The sequence below is a fragment of the Nyctibius grandis genome, chromosome 11 (assembly GCF_013368605.1).
Source record: "Nyctibius grandis isolate bNycGra1 chromosome 11, bNycGra1.pri, whole genome shotgun sequence".
NCBI lineage: Eukaryota > Metazoa > Chordata > Aves > Nyctibiiformes > Nyctibiidae > Nyctibius > Nyctibius grandis.
The window spans coordinates 5154016-5167255 of NC_090668.1; the positions used below are offsets into that span (position 1 = coordinate 5154016).

At 43.8% G+C, this 13240-nt stretch overlaps 1 protein-coding gene across 4 annotated transcripts in view; it reads right to left on the reverse strand.

Annotated features, from left to right (window-relative positions):
- MYO9A (myosin IXA) overlaps positions 1 to 13240 on the reverse strand; it is a 188774-nt gene that overhangs the window by 38325 nt on the left and 137209 nt on the right. For all 4 annotated transcript variants that reach the window (XM_068410045.1, XM_068410044.1, XM_068410042.1 and 1 more), the window contains 3 exons: positions 12241 to 12436; positions 7660 to 7779; positions 3620 to 3695 (listed from right to left, as the gene is read on the reverse strand). In XM_068410045.1, coding sequence (XP_068266146.1) covers positions 3620 to 3695; positions 7660 to 7779; positions 12241 to 12436 — 392 coding nt within the window. The remainder of the gene's footprint in view (positions 1 to 3619; positions 3696 to 7659; positions 7780 to 12240; positions 12437 to 13240) is intronic.

Consider the following 13240-nt stretch of genomic DNA (forward strand, 5'->3'; position numbering starts at 1 on the left):
AATTAAAAACTAAAGCATGTAAAGTTGTTAATTCAGCCAGCTCAAAGACTGAAGCCAGATCCTTGGAGCAACATGACGCTGGAATGCAAGTCACCTTGCTGCCTCGCCGCAGCGCTTTCCAAATTCCTTCCTAGCCCCATTAAATCAGCATTTTGATGTGTACCACTATTAAAAGAAAGGTTGAATCACAGCCAAGTAAACCCCTGGCTGAGCGCTCCAGGACCTGCTTCTTTTAAGCAGCCCGTTTCGATTCAAGGGAGGCCAGCGAGAAGCTTTAATATCCAGGTGATCTCTCCTGTCCACTTTCTTTCTCTTTACAGGTAAGGTCCCATCCATCAAAAACCTCCTATTTACAAGAGGGAAAAAAAAATCACCGGTTGATGAGTGCAACTAAACCTCAATGGCCACTTTCAGGAGCTACAACCCATCATTAATCCCGGTCGACCTCAATGTACTCTCAGGCTTGAGACCAGCTGTGGATATACGGACTTTGAACAAGACTAGAGAATAGAAAGCCCTACAAATTCCCATGTGGTTTTGAAAAAGAAAAAAAAGAGATAAAACAACAACTCTGTTTGTTATGGACACTTTAGGATGGATTCGTGCATATGGTGACCGCCACAGCTGTTCCAGTACTTGGGGAGGTCAATCATCTCACCCAGCTCAATCAACTGTTTCAAGACAGACTGATCAACACTTGCTTTGCTGCATGCCGTTGAGACATCACTGCACATAAAACAGTTCATCAATGAACATAAACCAGCAGGAAAACAGACAGCCCGAGCGGTTTTGGTTAGCTATGGTGTGGCTTTCATTACTTGATGGCCGGTGAAGGCACTTCCAAAGCACGCTGGCTTCCCGATGCTCTGCTGAAGCCTGGTTTCCCCCTCTGCAGCATGTGCAAACCACCCGTCCGCTTTCTTCTGAGATCAGAGGAGAGCGTTTGGCTCGCTAAACCCTCCGCAATGACTTCCTGCGTGATGTCATGCCTCAAATTTGCTTTTAGAAGCAAGCCCCGGGCTATCCTGTGGGTTGGCTGTACAACGCAGACTTATCAGTGACCGCATGATCATGAGATGGCTTTGAAAGCAAATTCCTGTTTAATTTAGCTCCGTAAATCACTTGCCTGTCTATCTGTTGGAAAGCTGTTAAAGTAAATCTCTCTTCTATACGTGTTACCTTCACCCTTGTATTTACCCCTTCTTGCTTGACAAGAGCAATTTAACTGAAATACCAACATTTATCAAGTGTGATATGACTCTTCAGATCAAAATCATGACTCTTCAGATCCAAATCATCCACAAGGACAAGTATCAAAACCACCTGCCTACTCTGAAAGCGCAGGCTGGATTTTAGAGATCTTATAAGAGACCTAGTTTGTGCTTTCAGAAGGAAGGGGCACAGATGGCATATGGGGACCCATCACTGATGATGCCAAAGAGAAGCAAAGATCATGGACCGTGCTACTGAGGCACCACACCAGGAATTAGGACAGCATCAAAAATACATTTTCTGCAAATATATTGGGGAAAAAACTGTCTGTCCTGACCCTGTTGTTAGGATACAACTGCTGAGGCTGATGGAAGGAAGACACAGTAGTGGCTGCCCTTGATCCTGGCTCTTTAAGGCAACTTGTCTGCTCTGCTGGCTTGGGTTAAGCCAAATAAATAGAGCTGACCACAGCCTGAACTCCACAGTAAATAAATACGTCCCCCTCATTGCCTAGGACAGGAGGAGTTTCCCTGCCTTTACAACAGCCCCTCACTGAGATAAGTGAAATGTTTTGGGCTAGGAAAATGCTGGCAGCCCAAGCTGTCACACTAATGTGCCTTCAAAGCTGGAGCTGGACAGTCAAGAAAAGGCCCATCCCATTTCACAGATGTTCTTCAGGCACCAACATCAGATTTGAAGGCTTGCTAGAGAAACTGCAGAACTTCTCTTATCTACACGTGAAGATCTCCACAGGGACAAAGTTTCAGGTTACATCACGTTTAGGGAAACCTGCACAACTAGAGATGCTGGAAACAGTGAACGTCACCTCTGGAGACACCAACCTTCTCTGCCTCAAACGTCGCCATGTACCTACTATTGTCGTAACGCAACAAATTAGAGCCGTAGCAGCTATAACATTAGGAAAAAGAAAAGAAAGGGTGGGAAAGACTGATGTGAGGACAACCAGGGTTTCATCACCTTCCCACGATCGGGTGAGATTGCTTGCACAAGCTGGATTTCTGCCCAAATTCAAGAAGTGGCACAGATTTATGAATTCAATCCAACAATTTTATGTAAATCAAATCCTCTCTGACTGCTGAAAATAAGCCAACTTGTAATGATATGAGAATATTCAGTTCTCCTTCAGCAGGGTGCCACCATCACTCTCAAAGGGAAGAAATTCAGGGCAAGAGGGATATACTAGTCTTGATGGCACTCAGAAGGCACGTGGTCAACAAAGCCAGACAATAAAAGCCACTTTTGTTCCCCTAGAAAAAAAAGGAACAACATGTACCTGATTTCTGTCTTGGCCATTTGGCATTAAAGCCAGTAAAAATGAGGTTTAATAACATATTTGGAGGATATTTTATTTTGTGTGGAAGGGAAGCCCACTGAGATGCCAGGACCATTACAGGGGATTTGATGGACACGTTTCAGGAGACAGTCTCAGACTCCTCCTGACTTGTTCTGGACTTTTTGTGAAGCTCAGAGTAGCCACGAAGTTATATCTGAACGTCTGCAGCTCCAAGCAATCGTTTTAGGAGCTGAGGATGCTCTGATGATCTCTTTCCCCAGCACACACGTACATCTGCGCAGAGGGAAGCAGAGAGGCACTGTATACCTTTAGAGGTGGTATTTGGATAATCAGACTTCCTGGGGTCTGCAGAGGGATAGCACAAGGGTAGCTGGAGAAAAGGAGAAGAATCAGCACCCAGATATCCCTTTGAAATGGAGACATTTTGCCTCACAAGCAACTTAATTCTGAAATGGATTTGGAAAACCTTCTCCAGAAGAGAATCTGCATCTCAAAGCGTAGACCTGACTCTCAAGCAAAAAGGCCTCATTAAGTAGTTCCTTGAATGGCCAGAACCTTCAAGGAAGGATTAAAAAATAAAACTGTACATAAACCTGGTAAAAAATCGAACTTTTTTGAAGATAACATGCTCCCTTCCCTTAGAAACAAGCAAACATTTGACAAGGTACCATCTGAAGCCCCATAACTTCCCAGGTCCTCCACACTCAGTGGTGCCTAGAGCCACCATCACACCGCCTGCGTGCAGTTCTGCACCCAAACACATCATTGGGTTTTTCACGCCAGAAAAATCCTCGATAAATTTTTATTTTCTTGATATTGGCACATTCATGAATTTTTTTTGCAAGCTTCTTACCACCGCAGATGCTACACCACCTACAATTGCTGCCTTTTGATGCAGGAAAGTTGCTTTCCCTGCCTGCCATTTAGTCAGGTAAAGGTATTTAGACATGATCACATAGCAGAAAAGAATGAAGAGAAGACAAAATTAATAAGCAAGCTGTCAGAAACATGAATATAGTAATTTATAACAACAGACAGTGCTCTCCCAGCCCAGATTTCCTTGTCGTGCCAATGTAAAAGCAAGAGACTTACCGCTGGGTCCTCTCGTTGATGGTATTGACTCCCTGGAGATCTGAGAGCGGTGTCCGCGGGCTCTTCCGAGTAATACCTAAAGCAGCACATGAAAAAAAAGATGTTTCTACCTGGCTCTTCACCAAAAGGCAATTAGCACAGCCATAGCTTAGCACTGACTACAGCGAGGAGGAGCATGTACGTGTCATGGCACATGCTGGGCCTACAAGGGTGCCAAAGATGCCGACATACCCATCATCTACTAAGTTCTACCTCTCTGCCGCGGAGTCATCACCCTTATGACTAACACTGTTTGCTCAAGCCTCCTAATTCCCCTCCCACACATGCACGTTGTGTTAGGGACACGTTGTCCCAACTAGTAAGCAAATGGGGTGAAGAAAGAGGTTGCTGTGATGAGGGGGGGACCAGCCACCCATGTCCAAAATAGTCCTAAGCTCTCCACTGTCCATGGGACAACCCAGTTGCTTGCATGGGCAAAACACCCAGACATAAGTAGGGTGCTTGGAAAAATGATCATTTATTCCTTGCACGCTTCTTCCCTTCCTACAGATATATGGACAGGGACACGTATAGCAAGTAGTATATAGTGCACGGGGAGGTTTATTGCCTATTGAACCTATATGCTTTGATAGGGGTAGTTTTAGAGCAATTTATATTTCATAAATAGCCAAGGAAGTTATGAGGCATGGTTACAGAAGCAGACGTTTCAAGCTGTTATTTTCCCCGAAGCTGAAATGTTTTGTAACCAAGCATTTAGGAAGACAGAAGACAATTTTTCTAGACAACAAACCACTTTTCAAGTCACTAAACTACAGATATTTAAAGACCCGATAAGCTCAAATTTGACACGAAAACACCCGAGCAATTTTTTAACTGTCTTGAAATCGCTGCTGTGAGACAGGAAACATCACAGCGCTCACATGAACGTGGGGAAAATGTGTATTCCTTCACCCTGAGATTTCTGAAGTGGAAAAAAATTGCAAAAAAACCCTTCTCTAAAAAGAAAGAAGTCAAAACTCTAGTTTGTAACAGAATAGGAAGAAGCAACAGCATATCCCCTCCTCCCCACATATATCATTTTCCTATTTAACACAGCCCAGATGCTGAGCTAAAAGGTGTCCTAAGGATTATTCTGAAGAGGAATGCAAAGCAAATATGCAGAGATCTGAGCCCGTCCTGCTGATCTGCCATTCCTCAGAGCCTGAAATTTCTAAGAAGATGAATTCCTACCAAACCTCAACAGGCGACATCCCTTTAATGGGACATCTACTGTCATCCTTTACCTCTTGAGATATTATAACAGCTTGTCTTGAAGCCTGAACATTGGGCAGAAGATGACTGAAAAGGCTGATGGTTCGCTTGGTGAAGTTATTGTATCTAAAGGTGTCCAAATATCCTAGAAATCCGAGCAAAATTTGGGAATGTGCTGCCACAGGTCATCTTTGATCCTGCCTGTGCTCCAAGGCAGGACCAAATCACTCCTGCTTGAGAAGGTTTTGCGATCTCCAACTCCGGAGATTTTTGGGAAGCAAGTCAGATATCTATCCAAGCGTCCAGCTATGCCTAGAGTTCAAAACTCTTATTTTAATCCCCCTTTTGCCACTTTGACATACTAACAACAACAAAAGACTTTTCTACATTGTGCCATCACTTGGCTCTTAAAAGAAGAAATATATACGTGCCACAGCCAAATACAAGTTGTCATGTTGTCATGTTGATGTAGCCCCTTTTCTGGGAAATTGAGTGGGTTTTTTTAGAAATGAAAGGAAAAAGGTTTTTTGATTTAAGCCGTTGAGTTGCATGTGGCTCTGAGAATTCTGTATAGTGAACAGGGGCTATTAAACTGTATATATTGACACGCTGCATGCAAGGAACAGTGAGGGGAGTGGAAACTACCCTTCGCCCAGCTCCGAGGCATGCTGATCTATTTTACTTTTCAGGAGTAAAATTATTCTGATTTTTCAAGCACATTCCCTTTTTCTTCAGCTGCAGTGTTTCAGAAAGACAGACCGATTTGCCTAACAGGTCTTTGCCCTCGTTGAGAAGAGCTTTGGATAATCCCAGTCTACTCCCTACTCACGAACACCAACCAGCAGAGCTTTGGTCTTGAATTCAGAAATGTCTAAACCCAGTGCCCTGCTCTGGGGAAAGACCATAAATTAACTGATAGACTCAAAGACACCAGTGAAGCAGCTGAGATGGTAAGGGAAGGGCAACCAGTTGGCTACGCAAGCTGAATACCAAGTGACCTAAATATACTCATCAAATCAATTAGTTTTCTCTCTTTGTGCATGAAGTAACTGCACAATTCAAGACAAGGAGATGACCTATTTGGTCCCTCAAAGATGACATGGATGTAACCTCATCTGACTTCTGGGAAAAGCCGAGTCCCCAGGGCCAACCTCAGGCCAAGCATTCTCGCCCATGGGGCCCTCAAGCCCACTAAATTCAGCACCTAAAAATTATACATGCTCCAACCCCGGTTTAGCCTGCCAAAGAAACGAAGCCCGGGGAAGCAGCTTGGAGGAGCACACCTCATGGGAAGATGTAAATGCTTTCTGAATGCAGAACGTGAATGACTCGTTCGCCAGGTCAGATGCTCTCAGCCAATTCGCAAACTCTGGCAATGTTACTCTTGGATCCCTGTGTTGGTTTTAGCCTAAGAGAGACCAAACTCTGTGGACTACTCTATAACAAGTGAGGTTTTAACATGTTGAGCTCAACACTGAGCTCAACTTCCCTGCTTCCCATTAAAGCTCTGTTTCCAAGTGTCTCTTGAGTTGTATGAATTTACCTCTTCACACTTAAGTAACCGCAAATTACACCCCCCAAACTTCCCATGTTGCTGAGCTAACTTACAGATTAAAAATTTAATTAATTAATTAATTGCAATTAAAAATACTCTACTGATAATCACCTTCCTTTTCAATAGTTTCTTAGTAGTATCAGTAAGGTCACTTAGCACAACACCACTTCAGAAAATCCGTTGCTGTGTTTGCCTTACTGCTTTATATTTCCTTGTAGCAATGGTGGGAACTCATAGGGAAAAAAACAATGTACTCTAAACTAAGGATTAAAGTCTAAATTAATTAAAACACCTCTGCTCTCCCAATGCTACGTGCTGCAGGAAGCATGGAGATCTGATATAAGGTTTCTAGCAGAAAAAGCCTATTTGTGAAGACTTAACATGCAACTACCGTTACTTACCGTGCTCACCTCTGCAGAAAAAACCTGGGTGATTTGCATTTACGCCTAAGTTGCACGATGTTTAAGTTAGCAACTCGGGCTTAGGATTTGCCCTTGCAGACTGCATACAGCAGCGCTCTATTGCTGTAAGCTTTAATGTAGAAGAGAATAATGGCAGAAAAATGATGTATCTAAAGATACGAGAACCCAATATATATTTTTTATATATATATATATAACATAGTAGTGCAGGCAAGAGTGTCCGTGGTGTCATGCAGGATGAGTTTATTAGGTGACAGAGGAGTGAGGAGGAAGAAACGGAGACCAAGTGCATCTTTACTCAACTCATGCTGTAAAATAACGTTACCAAACACTTCAGTTTTAAGTAAAAGCCCTCGGAGACAGTATTGTCAAAAGCTGAAGTTATTTTTCAAGTCCAATGAAATCCAAATAAAGTCAAATTCCAGCTGTATCAGCCATATGCCTTATATCAGGACTATTCCTACCGGACCTGCGGTGCTTTGAATTTATTATCACACATGTGATAACAACAAAACACATGGAAAACATCCCTAGCATCAGCATCCTGACTTAACGTCAGCGAGTAAACGGGGAAACTGCCAACAAAACGATGCCACATCTCAAAGAGACATTGGTTTGCATTTAATTTTACTCTTCAAACTCTGCCTAATATTTTCCCTACAGGACCAAATTTGCTATAAGGCAGTTGGTTCAATCCTGGAAGGCTCCTCAGGCATTTTTTTTTTTACCCTTTCTACGCTGAATGCACCTGGTTTCCATTTCTTGGCGTGTGAGTGTCGTATCAGAGGGAAGGACGGGTGGTGGAGCCTTACTGTACTTCTCCTCCTTGCATCTCTGCAGGATCTCTAAGCTCCTCTGATGAACTGGGTGATGGAGAAAGCTAAAACTATCCACACTTTTCAAAACCGCACATGGCACTGCATCATCATGCCCTTGGGAAGCAAAATAAAAATAACAACAAAAAAAAAAAATGGAGAGAAGAGAAAGATTATATAAGCAGAAATCAGGAGAGGGTAAAGAACAAGCCCGAAGGACGCAAGAGCTCAAGGGTCGCGTGTTTTTTGCATTTGACACAATCTAACCTCGGTTTCCTACAGACACGACACCGTGGCACAGGAGAGACGGGCTGGACCACATCGCAGCCCCACTTATGATCCTTATTAGCCAGAGCACAATGACTTTATATCACTCCAAGATTATTTGGGCAAAAAATACATGATTAGATAAAGCTTTACTTTTATTAACTGCTTTTTAAAATCCTTTCCATGCCTCTGCCAGGTGTTATCCGCAATTCCCTGCGCAGATGCTCCTGGACACGGCACCTCAAATTCTCATCTTGCATCCCAGTGCTCAGATATTGACAATTAAAAGGAAAAATAGAAATTATTTGTATTAAACAAGGGTTCTGTATTCCTCAAGGCCAGAGGACACAGAGTCTGGAGTTAGGTAGGATGGGTTTGAGGTCAGAAGTTGGAAGAAACCATCGTTGCGTGGCCAAGAGGACTTTTGATGGCCCAGCTCCGACCACAGGGTGGAGGAGAAGTTACACAGGTGACACTACGCAAACAGGCAGCACCTCTCCGTCATTGTTTAAGTGGCCAAGGGATACGTCACGCTCCTGTTGAGGCGTGATGAGGTCACCGAGGAGTTACTTTGTGTCAGCACATACGTAAGCATTTCATACCAATGCATTAAATCATCTGAAAGGACCGATCCAGAGGAACACTGTCAAGGGGCGTCTTCCTTACATTAACACCACTTCATGCTGCTCAGGGAGACCTCAAGGACCAATTTTTTGGTTGCTATCATCTTTATTTGGCAAATACATGGGTTTGTTTTTTTATTCTTTTTTGGGGGGTTGTTTTTTTGGTGCCCAGCTTCAGGAATAGATCTGCATAAGTCAACAGGATTGTTTTTGAGATGGTGTTATCATGTAGGTCAGCCACAACGGGCACTAACCCAAGGAGCAATCCTTGTTGGCTGAATGCAAATACAGAGGCCATCGAGGGAGGGCACAGCCCCAGGACCATGAACCCTTCGTCAGAGCGAGGATTTAGGTTCGTGTCCAGCAAAACCAAAATGAGAAAGCTGGAAGTCTCCACAGCCTGGTTTACATGAACAGCACCAGTTCTTCCACCAAGTTTTCGCTAACAAAGAATTAAGGTATTTTGCATAATAAACTCGTATCAATGATAGAGCAAAAAAATGTCAATCGGCCAAATTTCTTTCCTAAAAAGCTTGATAATGTTCCTTTAATCAAAGTTCATTAGCAAATCTAGTTCAAACGTGTAGTTCTTTTGGACTATCTCAATGCTCCCTGATAAACTCAATGACAGTAATAAATAAAATCAAATTATTGAAAAAGTCCACCCTTCAGCTAATTGCATCTCGCCAGATCCCAGCGTGTTTCATCCGAGGAGGGTTGGCAGCACCGTGAGAGGCAGAAGAGAAAGGCACCCAACAAAATTCACAGTGACACCGCTTTGCTGCTCGTCACCTCCAGGTTAACGAGGACAATCGCGCAGTCACTAAAAGCCGCGCTACGAGGATATTAGGAGCACAAAAAAAGGAGAGTCTATAAAGCCAGAAAGAAAAAATGCTGATTATCCTTACAGAAGCATCTGTAGCACTGGTTGGCACTGCTGGCATGGATAAGATACCGAAAGGATGATGCAAAAAGAAAGCAGAGCAAAATTTTGCAGAGCTGCTTATAGATAAGCCAGAGATTTTTCATTAAAATCCCTGTTGGGTGTCGCAAGCATGACTTGGACAGGCCTTAGGACAGGTCAAAGCAAGGGAGATCCATTTGGGGTTAAGACAAGAGAGTGCAAAGAGCCTTAAATTAAAAAAAAGCATGCTTTAGATATTTTCCTACTCATTAATTACACCTGGCTGATGAATGGTAGCAGCAGCAGATGGGATCTCAGCAACCAAGAAGGGGGCAGCATGCCTTTTAAAAAATTATATACAAATATTAAGCGTGCACACTTGGATGAATGTATGTGTGAAATTATTCTCAGCTAATCTACTGTAATTTTATCAAAAGCTCCATGTCCACGGGCAGAAAGGCATTCAGATCAGGCTAATTAAAGCCACTAAGGTTTGGTAAAAAACCAAAATAAACCTAAAACATACGATGTCTTTGGTTGTCTGCTTTTGTCTGTTAAGATGGGGTAATTTAACGGTTGGACTCGATGATCCCAGAGGTCTCTTCCAACCTGGTTGATTCTGTGGTTGGTTGATTCTGTAATTTTTGTAATTCTTTAATAATTCATAAATACCTTCTGCAATAGGTGCAAAGCATCAGTCTGGGGCTTTTCTGCATTGTTTCGGGGAGCAAAAGGGACCACCAGCAGCCGGTAGCGGATGCGCCAGTGCCGCGCCAGTCCACTCCACTATCCAGACAGCTGCTTTGTGGTGCTTTGGCAAGACGGATGGGATTTTGGAGAAGGACAACTGAACGGGAGATGGGCATGAGGTCTCGCCAGCAAAAGCACGACAAAAACATCGCTATGGATCTCACTTTGCTCAGTGCTACCCCTGCCTGGGCAGAAGTCATGCTAGGAGATGATGGGTGCCTCTCCACAGAGGACAGAGGCAGCTGAACGTGAGCGGTCCCAGTTCCACCATCGCTCGTAGGATAAGCTTTCCCGACGGATAAGGCGTACATCAATATGGGAATTAGATTTAGGGAATCTCCTCCCACTAGTTTTGCCTACATAACGGTGACTTTCTCATGACTTTTCCCCAATTCAGGCTGAAGATGCACATAGAAATTCAGGGTATAAATTATCTGAATTATCTGAGGATTGTCAGGAAGTTTAAGACAAACCTTATCTGGCTTTATGAGGGTTTTTTTTTTTTTTTCTTTTTTTTTTTTTTTTTTGGACTCAAAAACCAAGAGGTTACAAAGCACAAAGCCATTTGAAAGCGATACCAGAGAGATACAATAGCAGCTAGAAAAGGTTTAGAAACTCAGCCATTACCATGTATTGGTTAGTTTTGGTATGGAGAGAAAAGGCAATGCAAGAACTGAGTCTCAGAATTGTCTGAAAATCTCCTAGACTCTATTTTATACCTCTATATTGATACACAGAGATAGATATAAGCAAGTTATTGCCACGAACTCAAGACTGAAAGCGGAAAGCTAGCTAGCGAGGAGAGGAGCACGGCAGGCACGACCGATTGCCAGAGATACAGAAAGCAAAGCAGGGCTTGAAATTAGCTCTTCTTTCTGAGGTTGAACATATTTTTATTATCTCCTTGACCAGCTCGCTGTAGTTCAACCTGGGTTTTACGCACGACGAAGAGGCGATGCTGGGAAAATGCAAATATGGCTTTGGAAGCCAACTCTTTCGAGTGATGCTTCTCCCAGTGCCAAAGGTCTTTGCCATCTACCTCTCGGCATTACGAGACGCCGCTGTCCATAAATGCTGCCTTGACGTGCCACATAGAGCCAAGTCAACACGAAACATCTTTTACGCCGCATCCCAGCGGTTCGAGAGGAAGAGTCTCAAGAGCTGAAAGCTGATTTTTGCCTCCTGCTCTTCTTGGGATGCTCTTATTCACCCCGAACAAGAAAATTATTCTTTCTGATCGTACGGCTTCCATACCTACATTCCTTGTCCCCAGCTCCTTGGCTCTCCTTGACGCACACCTCTCTGACTGAAAAAAAAATTCACGGGGAGGGTCCATGCTTAATTTTAACTCTGCTGACATTTTCCCTGCTGAGGCTTTAATTTCATCATGAATTTCAAGCCCTCTTGTGCCCAGAAATTAGTAGGAATAGCTTGTACCCGTCTTTCCAAAATTGCTTTATGCAGAGAAATGGTCTAAAAAGCACAGCCAGGTATTGCCTGCCACAGCATGATGATGCATTGGTACTTTGCTTTAATTTAATGCCCCCGCGTTCGGCGTGAGGTGGTTCTGGATGACTGCGAAGCAATGAATTTTGCTAGACGAGAGACACGCTCTCTTGCAGCTTAAAGGGTGAACAGCTTGAAAAATTATAGAGAAGAATTATTGCCTTTTTTTTTTTTTGGTTCCAGATATAACTAACAAGTTCAAGAATTCCTAGCAAAAATAATTTGCCTTATTTGCTGAATAATTTTTATGCCTCTGTTTGAATCATTCAGGTTTTCCTACGCCTGCATCCTATAAAAAGGAAAAATTAAAGCAGCAGCAAAGTGAAAATCTTTTCTTACGACGTGTTAAAATCCAAATGTACCTTTAAACGTAACTTTTGCATAGCAAAAATATACGCTATTTTAATGAGTTTTTTAATAGATTAATAGCTCCTAATAAGTCAGGCTACTTAGAATCCTGTACTAATATATTAGACCTAAATTGCTGGTGAAAAACAGGCGCTAGGATTAGGGGGTTGGCGCACGTACCGGTTTTCTTCTCCACGTATCGTTTTCCAGCCTCCCTAAAAGCAACCATCGCCCTGAAAAATGCCCGCAGGACGGCCCAGCGGAACACGGCCACCGGGTCGATGCCGATCATCCCGCAGATAAAGGCGTTCTTGCTGCTTCGCAGGAGAGCTACGATGTCCGGGCGCATGTGATCTGTGTTTTTCTCACGGAAATCCTTGGGAAGGAGAAAAAGGAAAGGGGAAAAAAGAGGAAAATAAACAATATCTACAAGATACGCCAATAAGATCTGCCAGCGCATCCCTGGGACAGCACAACTATTGAATCTTGCTTCTATCTTTTTTACTGCCCCCCTATTAGACACCTCTATATGTTCAGAAAATACATGTTTTATCCCAAAGCACTGCTCTCTGAAGCAGCGTGAAGCTGTTGCTGAAGTTTCTCACGTGCATTTATTGCATCAGAAACACAATTACAGATTTGCAGGCATAAATCCCGAGGTTGCTTCTCACACAGGCTCAGCGTCCCACCAGAATTGCTTCTGCTAATAATTGGCATGAATACAGAGTCGACTTTGAAATCATTTGCATGGGATTTGAAAAAGTACTTGCAGCAGTGAGATGCTGGGATTTATGCTTGTGTAACCTGTATTAAAAAATGACACCGAGCTGTGTGGTGTGGTCACCACGCTGGAGGGAAGGGATGCCATCCAGAGGGACCTGGACAGGCTGGAGAGCTGGGCCTGTGCAAACCGCATGAAGTGCAACAAGGCCAAGTGCAAGGTCCTGCACGTGGGTCGGGGCAATGCCAAGCACAAACACAGGCTGGGCGGAGAATGGATTGAGAGCAGCCCTGAGGAGAAGGACTTGGGGGTGATGGCTGACGAGAAGCTCACCAGGAGCTGGCAACGAGTGCTTGCAGCCCAGAAAGCCAACCGTGTCCTGGGCTGCATCCCCAGCAGCGTGGCCAGCAGAGCGAGGGAGGGGATTCTGCCCCTCTGCTCCGCTCTCATGAGACCCCC